The 16,341-nt window shown below is 34.0% G+C and overlaps 1 protein-coding gene across 4 annotated transcripts in view; it reads right to left on the bottom strand.

Annotated features, from left to right (window-relative positions):
• Positions 1-16,341, bottom strand: part of GABRB2 (gamma-aminobutyric acid type A receptor beta2 subunit) — a 258,289-nt gene that overhangs the window by 24,865 nt on the left and 217,083 nt on the right. For 2 of the 4 annotated variants that reach the window (XM_030927330.1, XM_030927329.1), the window contains exon 9: positions 13,095-13,339. In XM_030927330.1, the coding sequence (XP_030783190.1) occupies positions 13,095-13,339 (245 nt within the window). Of the gene's footprint in view, positions 1-8,563; positions 8,678-9,182; positions 9,189-13,094; positions 13,340-16,341 lie in introns of all 4 variants that reach the window. The other 2 variants (XM_010388905.1, XM_010388896.1) reach the window with 2 other exon arrangements.

The following is a 16,341-nucleotide window of genomic DNA, read 5'->3' as shown; positions in this document are numbered from 1 at the left end:
TAAGAATACTATCATTCTTTATTTATAGAGTCTGAATGTTCTGCCATGTTTTATCTAATCCATGTTTATTAAAACATTTATACATGATTTTTTGCCTTTTATGTACTTTTTCCTATTTTTAGAAAAAATACTTCAATCTTTGACTTATCTAAAATTTAATTTGGAGAAAGGGGTAGGTTAGATATACGGTATTGCATTTAAATACTCCCAAATCATTGCTCACCGTTTATTGCATAATTCACAGATTTCCAATGATGTGAAATTATATTTTTATTAAGAACTTAAATTTGTTATGCTTCTAAGTTAATTTATGTTTCCTTCATATAGAGAACATTGGGCCAGTGCTATATTGCATTCACTGCTGTGATTTTATCAGTCACTTAAACTTCTAGTGCAAAAATTCTTCTCTAAAATTTTTCACTTTCTGGATTCCTCACATACATACTTTTCTTTCAAATAAACTTTAGAGTTGTTGGGTCAAATTTCTAAAATAAACCACCAAGGAAATAAAATTAAAATGACATTACACAAAGTTCATAGAATACTTTAGAAAAAACTGTTCTCTTACAAATTTTACCTTTAAAAAATGCTTCAAAAAACACAAAGTTTCCTTGTATTAAAATCTTATTACTGGGAAAAGGGCTCTTTTCTTCCCTTCCAATGACATTACACAAAGTTCATAGAATACTTTAGAAAAAAATTGATCTCTCATAAATTCCACCTTTTAAAAATACTTTAAAAACCCACAAAGTTTTCTTTTATTAAAATCTTATCAAGCCTGTAATCCCAGCACTTTGGGAGGCCAAGACGGGCAGATCACGAGGTCAGGAAATCGAGACCATCCTGGCTAACACGGTGAAACCCCGTCTCTACTAAAAAAATACAAAAAACTAGCCGGGCAAGGTGGCGGGCGCCTGTAGTCCCAGCTACTCAGGAGGCTGAGGCAGGAGAATGGCGTGAACTCGGGAGGCGGAGCTTGCAGTGAGCTGAGATCCGGCCACTGCACTCCAGCCTGGGCGACAGAGCGAGACTCCGTCTCAAAAAAAATAAAAAATAAAAAAAATCTTATTACTGGGAAAAGGGCTCTTTTCTTCCCTTCCATTATATTTTTGTTATTGTTTATATATTCTCCATATAGGAAAAAAGTTGTGGGAACTTCCCAAACTTCTCATCTAAGTCTTTCCCAGTTAATTCCCTTAAATTTTGTTTGAATAAATTGTTGCTCTTGTTTGAGAGTAAAATTATTTCTTATCCTTTTCCAATATTCCTTACTTTCCCTAAGGTAATTTTATTGCCTAGTTAAAAAAAAAAAAAAAATTAAACAGTAGTGGTGATGGCGGGCATCTGTTTCTCATCCTAGCCTGAACTGTTCCATCCTAAGCCAAGAGGCAAGAGTCAGAGTTTTTCATAAGACAGGTAGATAAAGAAAAATAAAGAGAGAGACCCAGGCAAGGAAGCATTCTTCACTTTCTAATTTCCTAAGAGATTTTAAATTTATAACCAAGAAAGAATACTAAATTGTTGTTAATTTTTGTTAATGTCCTTTTTGGTATCTATGGAAACAGTATAATATAAAAATATATAAAATATATTTTATATATTTTATATACATATACATAAAGTTTTTCACCCTTTCAACTCATCTATATGGAAAATATTACCCTTATAATTTGAAATAGCACTCTGGTTATGATGTAGTTTGCTTTCTGTATTTTGTGGATTTTAGTTGAAAAATTAATTTCAAAAAATTCTCCCCACTAATGTTCACCAGTGAAGTGGATCCATTGTTTCCTTCACATACTTTTGTTTTTGAAATATAGTTTTGGTACCTTATTAATGGTATGTGACCATCTAAATCATTTAGAAGTTTTTCTTTCTCTTTGCTATTATTTACAAGATTTTAAATACCACCAGAGGTATTTGCATTTTCATGTTTGATAGAATTCACTGTTGAAATCTTCTGGCCTAGATGCTCTTTTTGGGTGGGAGTTATATTTTTCTGTCAATTTTGTTAAGTTCTTCTTTGGTTAATTGGTCTGTTTTTCTTTTCTATTTCACCTAAGCTAATCTTTTTTCTAATTCATATTTTCTAAGGATGTCATGAATTATATATTCACATTTTCTAAGATCTTTGCATAGTTTTCTTTTAATTTCCCCTCAATGTTTAATTATTATGCTTTTAAAAATTACTGCTTTGGAATATTCATATTGTCTTCCTCTTTGCTTCCTTAACCTTTTCCTTTATTGATTATGTCTTTATTTTACTTGTGGGTTATTTTACTTTGATTTTCTACTTTGCTAATTTATAATTGATCTTGATTTTTCCTTCAGCTTTATTTAGGTATTTTGTTGCTCAACTTTTTCTAACTTCTTAAATTGTGTGTGTAACTCAGTTTTGAAAACTACTTGTTAGAAAGTTGTTTTAAGCTATGGCCATCTCATTGTTAACTAATTTAACCACACAACTGAGGATTAATTATATAGTATTTAAAATTAATATTATTTTCTAAATGTTCTTCAATTTGATTTTTATTGTTATTGTATCTTTGACACGTGACTTGTACATAAAAGAGTTTATACAAATAGTAAACTTTACAATTATACCACTTAACATTTCTGTCATTTCCTCCTTTGATTTCCTGTCACTTCAATTTATTTGGATGTATTTTGATTTGAATTATATGATTTATAATGATCATATCTTTATTTGGGATAGTAATTATGATTATAAAACTGTCTCTTGGTTGTGATACTTTTATCTTAAATTCATCTTTATGTAGTAATAATGATCAATTCTCAGCTTTCTTGAGATTTGTAATTGCCTCATTTGTTTTTTCCCATGACTTTATTTAGAACAGTTTCTAATATCTTTACTTTAGAAACATCTCTATTAAAAAGCATTTCGTTGGGTTGGTTGCTAGATTCAATCTGAGAATCTATTCTTTCCATAGATAGTTGATACATGCTCTACACAGAGAAGCTTGGCCTTAATTTTGTCATCTGAATTTATGCTCTAAATTAGCTTTCCAGTCATCCTTATTTCTATTTCTGACATCAAGATTTAGCTGCATCATCTGCATCTTTCTTCATTTCCTTCAGGTTATGAAGGGTTTCTGTAAGATTTATTATCAGTTATTATATCTTCTACCATAATGGTCCTCAGGCTGTCATGCTGTAGTGTATACCACTGAAACCTGGGGCATAGAAAAATGTAGATTACTAAGCTTTCCCCACTAAAGATTTTGATCTATACTGTCTCAGCTAGAATCTACTTTTAAGCAGATGTCCCAGGTGACTGTCATGTTGGCAATCTGCGACAGATCCCTTGAGAAACACTGTCATAATGGGGATCTATGTTGTCTATGCTAATTTTATTATTAATCTTTAACTTCTGGATTCATAAACTCTAAAAATAAAAGAGTAAATACTAAGTTCTTGTTATAAATTAGCAAACAAACATCTCCTCTCTCCTCAAAAATACCACTGCATAATTTTAATTTATATTATAAGCTTATTTTCCTGTTTCACTGTTTTTACACATATTTAGTATCTAGTTTTTAAAATATTTCAATTCGGCTTTATTTGGAAACCTTAACTCCTGGACATGTATAGCTTTAGTTCTACACGTTATCTTTAGTTCTAAATGCTAGCATACCGGTCTTTCCTGTTCCAAAGTTCCTAATTTTGACTACCTTTTACTTGAGGCTAGATTGTTATATTACAATATTATTTCCCACAAATAAGGACTCAGAGATGCTATTACTTAATGCCTTGCAAATTAAGGATAAAGTATCTTTCATTTGTCATTATGTATCAATAGTAATAACTTAGGTTATACTTTCTCCCCTTCAGAAACTTATAAGAAATTTTCCATTGTCTAACAATATTTAATATTGCTGTGGAGTATATTAAAAGCTAACTTTCTTTTCTCCTTGTAGGGCATTCACTTTTTCTTACTGGAAGTTCAGTAATTTCAGAGGAATATAATAAGTAGTTAAATACGTTGTATAATTTTTAATCTTGGAACCCATTACATCCTTTTAAACTTGTTATACATACCTGTAAATAAATTAATTAATGTAATTATTAATTAATTTCAAATGGTGCTAATAGGTACAGTAAAACTTTTCCAGGGAACAACCTGGTAATTAGCGGGATTAATTACTTTCATTACATATATGTACAAATACAGAATGTACAGCATAGTAGTTACGTATGTAGGTTCTATAGTCATATTTTCTGTTCAACCACTGCTTAGCTACCTAATATTAAGAAAGTTAATCATGTTCTGCAGGTCTCAGCTCACTACTCATAAGAATATAATGATAACAATATGGGGTAATAATAAAGACTGACGTAATATATGTAAATTGTCTAAGCACGTAGTAGGTATTCAAGAAAAGTTTATTATTGTTATTATTATTAATATTTTGAGATAGAGTCTCCCTCTTTCACCCAGGCTGGAGAGCAATGGTGCAGTCTTGGCCCACTGCAACCTCCACCTTCGAGGCTCAAACAATTCTCCTGCCTCTGCCTCCCTTGTAGCTGGGACTACAGGCATGTGCCACCATACCCAGATAATTTCTGTATTTTTTCTAGACAGGATTTTACCATGTTGCCCAGGCTGGTCTTGAACTCCTAGGATCAAGTGATCTACCTGCCTCAGTCTCCCAAAGTGCTGGGATCTCCAGGTGTGAATCACTGTGCCCAGTGAAGAGGTGTTTATTATTATCAGCATTTTTATAATTAGATTCTGACATTAGATTTAAATATTTTTTTCTATTCCATGTTTTCCATTCTTTGCTCACATTAAGGTTCTGCATGGTTGATCCACAGTACCTGTTCTGTATATTTATTATGCTTCTTCTAAGAGATTTTTATCTATAAAACTTTTTCCTCTGCATTTGGCATGATTTAGTACAACTTGAACTTTGTGTTACTGCCTTGATTTTTTGGCCCAACTGATTATCTTTCTTACTGTTTTAGATTGATTTGTTAGTTTCTATAAGGATTGCTTTGCTTTCATTTTCCCTCTTTTAATCTCTTCTTGTTTATTATTTTATTTTTGATTTTTGTTTCACATATTCTTTCAATTTTGGTGAGAAAATATTTTGTTACAGGAAGTTTTAATTTATCTTGAAATATACTTTTAAAATATACTTTTGAGATACTTTTAAACACATTTTTAGTATCTTGAAATATACTTTCTTTTTTTTTTTTTTTTTTTTTTTTTTTTTGAGATGTCTTGCTCTGTTGTCCAGGTTGGAGTGCAGTGGTGTGATCTCAGCTCACTGCAATCTCCAGCCCCCGGGTTCAAGCATTCTTCTGCCTCAGCCTCCCTAGTAGCTGGGATTACAGGTGCCCACCATCACACCCAGCTAATTTTTTGTATCATTAGCAGAGACGTGTTTTCACTATGTTGGCCAGCCTGGTCTAGAACTCCTGACCTCAAGTGATCCGCCCGCCTCAGCCTCCCAAAGTGATGGGATTACAGGCATGAGCCACCACACCCGGCCAAAATATACTTTTAAAAAATATAAAGGTCATTATCTGTCTTTTGCATATTGAGGTCTTCTCCTTGCCTTCCCCATGTGGTAGTTTTCTCACATAGTTGTCATACTTTCTTTGTTTAGATGCTTCATCTTGATGGAGACACTGCTTCTGGGTTTTCCCATACGTTCAATTATAATTTAGGTAGATTTCTTTTGATTCTGCTTGCACTAATTACTGGACCTGCTTATGCATCTCTGCATCTTTGCAGAGCCTCAGTTTGAGCTGGATGTTGATAGTTTTTATTTTCTTTTTCTATTGCCATTTTATTACTTGTGGCTTTTGGAAAGAGAGGATAGAGACTACACACGGGATTTTGGATTCTTCTCTCTCTCCTCTTTTCCAGCACTTATCAAAATTGGACCAAGCTAAACATGTTTTCTGTTTCTTCCTCATTTGTGGGAGTGTAAGGTAATTGGGTGCATATACACTGTGTGTATGTGTTTGTATGTGTGTGTGTGTACTACCACACTCTCAGATGGCTATTAGGTATGTAAACTACTATAGAACCTTCCTAGAGAACAACCAGACAATATATATCACCACTTTAGAGTCATATAACTTTGAACCTAGCAAATCAATTTTAAGAAATATATCAGGAACAATGGTGTGTAAACCTGTCAGCAATGTGATTTTGATTTTATAGTTGTTTATAATGGAAAATCACTTAGAAACAATGCAAACATCAAACAATAGGTGCTCATTGAATGTATGTTAAACAAATTATGGCACAGACATACAATTACATATCTTATAGCTATTAGAAATGGTGTATACTTATACTTAAAGATATGAAAAGGTAATTAGGAAATAACTGTATATAGAAGAGTAGAATATGATTTTTATATAAAAATATGTCATTAAGTATGAATAAAAGGCAATGTTGATAATGATTATATCTGTGTGGGAGTGTGCAGGTGATTTTCACTATCTTTTGTGTAAATTTAAGAACTACCATGAATTTGTTTTGTAATCAGAAAAATAGCTATAGAACTAAATAAAATCTAAGAAAGATACACAATCCCTGCCACCATCTCCAGAATAATTACAACTATTATTTGAATGTCCTTTGCCTGGTACTACATAAGGCCGTTAGTATAATTATTTCACTTATTCTTCTCAGCAGCTCTATAAGACAGAAATTAGATTTTTAGTTTCCAATTAAGGAATTAAAGCTTGGAAAGGTTAAACATGTCTAATGTCACACAGCTTATAAATGACAATGCCTGAATATGAACCCAGTTCATATAACTATAAAATCCACTATTCTTCCCAGTACCTTTTGCAGTTGTGACATATATCTTGATGCTCTTACAGGTTACAAGTTTACTAGAAAAGCTCGTTATTTGAACTTTCAAATACTAGACCTTATTTCATAGTGTGAACCTAAAAGAGGACTCAAAGGACAGCAGAAAGACATACCCAACATAGAAAAGTATAAAAACAAAAGACATTATAATTCATATTTCAATGTATAAAATTCATTTTCATTGAACATTTTTGTTAATATGACACTTTATGAGATAGAGGAAGAGGTCTTAACAAATTAGTGTTCAAATCATAGGATAAGAGAGTATTAACTCTTTCAAGCCATCAACTGAACAATTTAATGCGCCAATGAGCAAATTTTCAAAATATCCTCATCAACTGAGGATATCCTGAATTTTCATGTGGTTTTATGCAGTCTTTACAACAATCATGTAGTGTGTTTGATTTTGGTTTTCAGAAATACAGCCTTCTTCAATCATTTCATCATAAATCCAACTTTCATACATATTTTCTTCTACATAATTAACAATCGACCCAGAATAATGCCCAATCAAATCAGTCTGCTTTAATTTCAACAAGAGTAACTAAAGTTAAAAAATAAGGACAGCAGCAACAACATAAATGAGATAGTCTGAGAGCACAGACATAGTAGGTGATGGAATGTTTAGGGGATTGGAACAAAAAATAGTGATTAACAAAATTTCAAACATCTCTTCTGTAATGTAATTATTACTATTTACTAGACTTTGCTACTATATAACACAAGTAATGAAGTCAAAAAGTGACAAAATCCAGCACAAAGAAGCAATTCAGTAGCTTATCCATTCTGTTCCCTACCCCAAAGGCAACAACAATGATGTATTAAAGATTCTGGAGTCAAAGCCACAAAATTAAGGGAGAGCCTTATACTTAGAAGATAAAATAATGGAAGCACTTCTGGCATCAAGTCCTCATAGAACAGATTCACGAATATCCAATATCATTTGCTAAACACTGGAGTTGAACAAGTAGTAGATGATAAGGTGGAATGGTGACAATTATCTTTTTCCTCCTTCAATTTGGAAAGCAATATGAATGACAGCTTGCCAATTAAGATCACCAACACATGAGATTCAGAAACTGAACTATGAGTCAAAAACAGGCTTTCTTTACAGTTCATTTAAGTCAAGAGTTTTGGTAAGCAACAATGTCAATTATTGGCTTTTATCTGTCATTATAGTAATGATGAGCCTGCCCATACAATACCTATTTGTAAAATAAATAACAAGAAATCAACAAGGACTTGATGCAAGCATAACATTCTTAGTCACAAGTTAGTAATGTAGACAAATTTCTGAATTCTGAGCTAACCAACAAAAGAAATGATTAATTCTCCACCTATTCAGTCCAAAGCATCTGAAAAAACCAAGCACAACAACAAAACTAAGAAATAATGAAACTCTTGTCCTCTCAGGGCAAATGAAAAGAATTCTCAAAATACGATCCATTTAATTTCTTTCCCTAACACAACAATAATTCCTGAGCGAAACACCAAAGCTTAGGTTCACCAAAGCTATACTGAAAAACCAAACCTAGGAAAGCCCCAGTAAGGTCTCCTGAAAAAATTTTAACTTATCCCCAAGACTCTGTGGATACATGTTCATAGGTTATTCGCAAAGACCCCACACATTTTTTTAAGGGAACAGCTAAACAAATTGGCCCCAACAGAAATACAAATAAATGGATTAAAAACTGGCTATCTAACCGTATACAGAGAGAAATCGTAATTGGTAGTCCGTCTAGTTGGGGACAGGTTTCCAGTAGGGTCCCACAAGGATCGATATTGGGTCCCATTTTGTTTAATATCTTTATAAAAAATCTGGAAGACAAAGTAGAGAATGTGCTAATTAAGTCGATTGATGCTACTAGATTAGGCCTGATGGTTAAACTAAATTGGATATAGATAAATGCTACTGGTCTTTAGAAATCCTTAGATCAAGGCTAACAGAGAATGGGAATCTGAATAAGTTTTTAAAAAATGTTTTGTTTTAAAAAAACATCAAATTCCAAGCAGTAGAAATAAATTGATTGAAAGTATCTTAGTGTCTTTGCATTAGAAAAGATTACGCACAATGGATAAAGACAACACAAAGAGTCACAGCACCCACGAATGCAGAATAAAGAACACCCTTAAATGGAGATCTCTGTGGTGTAGCTTTAGTTAGAAAACTGTTGGCTGCAGGTGCATTTGATATGTGCAAGTACCATGGTGGTAAAAAGGTAAGAATAACTTGATTCTCAAATATACATGTTTTTAGTATTTGGCAGAAAAATAAACAAGGAAATAATATAAAGCTTAAAAGAAAAGTAAGGGGAGTTGAAACCTGAAGCTATGGGCAGGAACAGTGGGTGAAATCAATCAAAAGCAAATTCCATTAGGACACACACACACACACACACACTCACACATGCACACACACACCACTAGAAGAATGCAAGAGAACATAGGAAAGACTCTCCTAGCATTAGAATAAAGATCATGTTTAAACTACTTCAAAGGATACTTTGGAAAAAATATTCAGTAGACCTCATGTTGGTTTAAATTTTATTTTTAAAATCTTACTACGGTACTACTTGTCGAATGAAGACAACTGTGAAAGTGACACTTGCTTATGAACTTTCATGTGCAGGTAGCTGGGATTTTTCAGGTGAAATCAACTGAGTTGGAATACATAAACTAACATGGAATTAACTTTTCAGTTTTTGTTTGCTTTTTATTTATTTATTTATTTTGTATTTGCCAGCACACTTGTATGTACACTGGAGAAGGATAGAAAAATCCAGATCAGAACTTTTAAATGCTTGCTATGCGACCTTGGCTATTTCACCTTCTTTAGGCACATAGGCTTTTACATCGATGAAATCACAGGATGGAAATTATTTTAAGAGCTGCAAATTCACTTATTAAAACAAAAACTTAAGGGAAGCTAATACAGAAAAGAGGCTGAAATAAACGCGACCGTATCTGCTGAATCAACACTGGCCTCCCACCTAGGCAGGCTTCCCGTTTTTCAACTCTGCCTGACCTCAGGACACAGCATGTGTTCAAAAATCACTTTCAAAAATCTGACACACTCCTTCCATCTTTAGGAAATCACCAGAGGAAGGTGAAAAATTTAATCCCACTCCTGATTTTCCCAGAGCAGCCAACAACACTTAGCTGATTATAAGTGCTTGATCTTGGAAAAAAAAACAACTATAGAATTACAGTTGAAAAGAAGGGACATTCTTGATAAGAAATGGGGTGGTATTATTCATGATGCTGACACAAAAGACAGCACCACATAATCAGGAGCAATGTGGACCTCCTCTAACATTTCATGCTGAGTGAACAAAGAAACGGTGAGAGTCTGGAAAGTTTGATGGTCAGCGTTTTGTTTTAATCTAATCAAAATGGATTGTAGGTTTTCTGCTCTGAGAAATAATTAATAAAGTTTGATGCAGTTGATTTGCTATAGATTTTACAGCTAATACCCTTTGAAAAATTATTTTCTTGATTTGACTTTAAAACTTCTAACACAAAACTTTCGCCTCTAAACAATACTCTGTTTTAGGGAGGTTACTGTATTCCACATGGTAGAGCATGTAGAACACATACGCAAGCATCACCAATAAGTACGGGGACTGCAAATTTTATTTTAAAAAGTAGTAATGCTTACCACTTACTATATTTTAATATTTTATTAATATTTATCACTTACTGAGTGCCTACCATGTACTGAGGATCATATTATCCTCTTTCCACATTATCACAATTATGTTCATAAATAACTTTATGAGAGGAATTAACCCCATTTTACAGATGAGAAAACTAAAGGGCCAGAGAGGCCAAATTTTTTGTCTACTGTCACACAGTCATTAAATGGGAAGGTAAATATTGAATTTGAAAGACTCTAAAATATTTGTTCAGAACCATTGTTCTAAATCATGACTGCTGATGTCTTGATTCTTACACGTGCTGCTCAAAGAAAATGGAGAAACAATTTTGCTAAAGAATATTTAGATGACAAGGATATTATTTTTTTCAGTACCTCAGTTTTTTATGTCTGAAAACAAGAAGTTATGGGGAAGCTATCCCGTGTACTGCAGAATGTGTAGCAGCAACCTGGGCCTCTACACACTAGATACCAGTAGTAAACCTCATCCCCTAGTTTTTACAACTAAAGATGTCTCCAGACAATGCCCAATGTCCTGTGGGAGAAGAAAATGCCCCTGTTTTGAGAACCATTGAAAAATACTAAATAATCTCTGGTATCTTTTTTGTTCTCTCCTATTCCATCACTTGAATTGTAGGGTCCACCTTCAGCCAAGAGGATAGGCTTTTCACCACTATGGGGTGACTGCCTGGTGAACTTTTCTCTATTTCCATTTTAGAACTATCTGAAGCTCTGCAGGTTCAGTTTGTATCAAACCTTCTCTCTCTAGGTCTTAACTTTATCATTTAAATGCAAATTGATATAAAAAATAGGGTGGATGAAAGTGAAGAGATCAGATGTTATCTTATTAAGTTAGACTTGCATTATGCAATTGATTTAGACTTATTTCAAACTGAAGTTCTATGAGATAGTGTTATTTATTTATTTATTTATTCTCGTTTCTTCTCTAAGACTACTATGTCAGGAAAATCAGAATATAGGTTTAGAAAATACTCTTTCATTTGACAACCTGAGAGAACCACAATGGTAAGTTGGAATCTATTGGCAGATTCCAGTAAGTCAAACTTTGAGTATGGGAAAGAATTTGGCAATTTCCTAGACCCTTATGGTTTTTTGGTTTCCAAGGGCCATACTTAAAATTTGCAATGTTGCAAATATCATCTTCTAAGCAAGAAATGCCTTGGATTAGACAATAGTCTAAAACAAAATATTGGACCTATGGATATGTGAAAAACATTACTGAGTTAGAAGCTTCCATATGGTTTGCTCCAAATACAAATTAATGGTAGAGATTATTTATGCTTTGCTATCCTTGGAATTAAATTGAAGTTAGAAATATCAAAACATCAAAGAAATAATCAGTTTTTGTTATAATTAATAATTCCAGATGTTTTAAAAGGATTAATGTTTTCCTAGTCCCATCATGATGAACTATTTATTGGTCCAATATTACACACTACTTTATAAACAGTATTTAGGACAGATATGAAAATCAGACTTTTCTTTGGCTTTTGCTAAAGGTCTAAATGTGGTTTCTGGGAAAAGACATATAAAAGTATTCTGTTAGTGCAGAAAGTGCTATAACAGGAAGCCAGGTGAAGTTTGATATAGAGAGTAAAGAGAGCAGGCTCTACCGGGACTACCATCAAAAACCTTAAAGTGTTGATTCTCAAATTTGGATGCAGATTAGAATAACCTAGGGAACTTTTAAAAATTATGATGCCTATGGTTTCTCCAAGAAAATCAAATCAGAATTTCTGGGGAAGGGACCAAGGCTTCAGTATATTTTTTCAATCTGTACAGGTCATTCCATTGGCACCCATGATTGAAAACTACAAATAAAGAAGGTTTACAGTTTTGTGGGAATTATTTGACCATGTTTGAGTTAAGCAAGATGGTGGCCTTATATAGTCAAATGCTGCAATGATAAGTGGTATATGTGCAAGACATTATCATTTAAGGAGAAAATTGTTTGTCTTTTTCCCTCTACTCTTCTTATATTCTTCTGATTACTTCAAAGAAAGAGTCTCAGTTTGTTGCTTGGTTGGTCTGTAACACATCTCTATACCTGCTTATCTTTCCTTTAAGTAAAAGAGAATGCAGATTTCAGGACCAGAGACTTCATCTAGTATAAATTAGAATTTACTGATATAGTCTTTAAAATTTGTTACATATATATATACACACACACACACATATATATATATATATATTTATAAAGCTATTGTCCAGCAAGTAATACTGATTGAAGTGACATTAAATTTCCTTTTTAAATAGGTGAATAAATTTGAAGAAAGCATAAATAATTACAGGTACTATACTCATATGTGGGAAAAAATCATAAAGGTTTTATCATCTTTGAGCACTCCTCCTGTTAATGAAAAGGGCATCCCAATCTTGTATCATGAGTTTGGCCTGTAATTGTGCTTCCATCATTCATTGTTTGTGTGATTAGGGGAAAATTACCCATTCTCTTCCCTGGACTTGGTTTCCTCATTTGCTTAACAAGGTCATCAACCTGTATTGCTAGCATTCTTCCATGAGTTTAAGAAGCAAGGAGGGCTTGCCCTTTGAATTTACCTTGTTGACGTCCAGGCGCATCTTCTCATTGTTGGCACTGGCAGCCTTCTCAGCTGCTTTCTTTTGGCGTTGGGGCCCCCTCCCAAAGAAGATGTAGTTGACTAAAGCATATTCCAGAAGGGCCATGAAAACGAAAACAAAGCACCCCATCAGGTACATGTCAATGGCCTTCACGTAGGGGATTTTAGGGAGAGTTTCCCGGAGGTGGGTGTTGATTGTGGTCATTGTGAGGACAGTTGTGATTCCTGAAAAAAAATGGGAGAGTTAGAGTAATAATGTTCCTATTTCCTTTCTTCTTTCATAACAGCTGGAAAGGTGATCTATATTCATTTTCTCATTCATATACGTCACAACCTATTTATCAGGCCCTTATTATTTTATGCCAGCCCTATGATAGGGTATGGAGATAGGAATAAATTAACTTACAGTGATCACTGAACATTTTGATCACTTCTTTTAATTAAATTTTTGTATTCATAGTTATATATCTAGTGGGGGTTTAAAATGTGAATTAAATGCTATGATGGGCATGATGGGCACATGTGTAAGGTGAGAGTTGAGAATATGAAGAGGACTCTAGGTCAGCTTTCTGATGTGGCAGGGACGAGGTTAGGAAATAGAGACTTTTAAGTTGATTTCTGGAGAATGAGTGAAAGTCACCCAGGTAGCCCAGAACTGGGGGTCAAAAGTCATGTTTAACTTACGGGGACTGCTGGTGGAGAGAGCTTTTATATCAAGGTTGGATTTCGGGGAGAGTACACAGCCCATTACCATGATCTCAGGAAAATCATTGTGGGTACATTGCAGGACAGGATGGGAAGAATCGTGAGAAGAGTGGAGGTTATGAGCCATACAGAGAGCCTAATGGGGGAGTTTGAACTTAAAATTAAAGGCAATGTGGAGCAGGGGCCAGCTTCAAGCAAGGGGGCAATTTGCTTTTAGAACAATCACTGTGGTGGCAGTGTGGAGGATGGGGAGAAGCAGGCATGGCAGGAGTAAAGAATGCTAGTTAAGATGTTTTTAGAGTAATCCAACTGAATGATGAAAGTGAAGTCAATTAAAAAAACAACAAGGGTATTGAAATTAAAGAATACATTATACAGGCAATATAAATAAATGATTATAAACATTTGGGAATTAGAAGTGGAGGGTAACAGAGAAGCAGGAATCATAGTCCTCAGGTATATGGACCGGACAATTAGGTATGTAATGCCCAGATAAATAACACAGATGCATTCTAGGACTCCTTATGGAAAATGTGACACTGGGTCAGACTGTAATTGTTCGTCCTGTTGAGTTGGTATCTCTGACAGTGGGACGTAGTTTCCCTCTAAGCTGTAATTGGAAGGTAAATGCACTGAAAGTCCAAGGTCCTGAGTATGATAAAGTCCAGCTTTGTAGCAAAATAGTGACGTGAAAATAGACAAAGATCAGAGGTCAAGATCACACAGATGGAAAGTCATAGAGTTGCCATTGGAATGAGAATCTTTCTGACTCAGGAATCCAGGCCCTTAAACACTATCTGATTAACACATGCTGAAAGTTAAATTTCATTCCTATGATTTTTGGGGGACATAGTTTTCTGATTTAATTTTATCTCACTAGTAATAATGTCATAGTTTCTATTTTGTTTTTATACTCCACCAAGAAACAGCTACAGAAAAAATAAATCTGAGCATTTGATTCAGAGCACACCCATAAAACCTTAGTCTTGCTTTAGATACAGGTATCTTACATTTCTCATGTCTTCTGTATAGCCATCATTTTGAGACATTTTCCAGTTTCAATTTTCTCTTCATCATTTCAACTACGGATGATCCTGTATCATATGTATATAATAAAACTGACATTGCTGATTTTACTATTTATCTAAATCTCATTTTGAAGTATTTCTGAACCTAGTAAAAAATTGCTCACATAAAGACATTTTAAAAATGTCTTCTAAAAAGTTAATAAATTATTCATTCTTCCTGTAATAGATACAAAAAAGACATGTTTCAACTTTGGAAAAATGGGATATTTGCAAATTTTATTCATTCTTTCATTCCGCAACTGTTTACTGAGCGCCATTCCCCATGCAAGACACTGCAGATAGAAAGCTAGATATGGACCTTTCCTCCATGGATCTTTCATTGCTGAAGGTGAAAAGGATATCACACAACTAAGTAAACATAAGTTTTAACTGTGGTTAGTCTAAACACAGGGCAGGTCTATGGTACTGCAAGTGTATACATCACAGGTGCTCGACTCAGCCTGAGAGGTCATTCCTTCTCCTTCCTTCCATCATTGAGCCACATAATTTAATTTTAACCTCGTAGCTGAAGTGATCCCTTTAAAACAGAAATCAAATCATGCCACTTTTATGCTCATTCAATGGCTATTTCATTCAAAATAAAAGCAAAACCTTGCCGTGGCCTACCATCCCTTTGTGATAGCCCTTTTGTGATCTTTTAGGCCCCTTTCACTAACATTGTCTTTGCTACTTCTCCTGAACTCACCTGGCCTCACTAGCCTCCTGCTGACACTCTTGGATTGCTCCCACCCAGGGCCTTTGCAGTCATCTGGAATATTATTACCCAGATATCCACATTGCTCTTAACCTTCAAGTCTTAGCTCCAATGACAACTTCTGAGTGAAGCCAGCCCTAATTATTCCAAAATGAACTCCCAGCAAACCCATGCCCCCTTGCTTTATATCCTTCTATAGATTTACCATATTGTATAACTTATGTGGTTATTAAATTTATTGTATATCTTTTACTGCTAGATATAACTTTCAGAAGACTGCTCTATCTCCAGTGCTTAGTACAATTAGCATATATTCGGTATTTAACAATTATTTGTTGAATAATAAATGAGTGGCTCTTCTAAGGACGTAATGATTGAATTGAGGTTTCATGGTAAAAGTGAACAATTCAACATTTTAAAGGGAATAGTCAGAATCCACAATAAACAAGATTGTGTAAAAGGCCATTAATTTACTTTATCTGAAGTTAATAACAAAAGTGTTTGTGAAATGTAATTTATTCTCCTCTTGTATTTGTTAGAAAAAAAAAAAAAAACCAAGCATAAGATGAGAGATGCCACAGATTACTTCTCAATATTCTTACTTTGTTGTCGCCTGCCTTAGCCATGCTACTCTGAAATGTTAATAAGACTTTAGAATTCTTTCTGTTTATCCATTTGCTACACACCACATTTTCTTGTCTTTCATGCAGAAAAAAAGGTGGAAGGGAGCTCTTCTTAGG

This window comes from Rhinopithecus roxellana, chromosome 3 (genome assembly GCF_007565055.1).
Source record: "Rhinopithecus roxellana isolate Shanxi Qingling chromosome 3, ASM756505v1, whole genome shotgun sequence".
Lineage (NCBI taxonomy): Eukaryota > Metazoa > Chordata > Mammalia > Primates > Cercopithecidae > Rhinopithecus > Rhinopithecus roxellana.
This window is presented reverse-complemented; position numbering and strand designations above follow the sequence as displayed.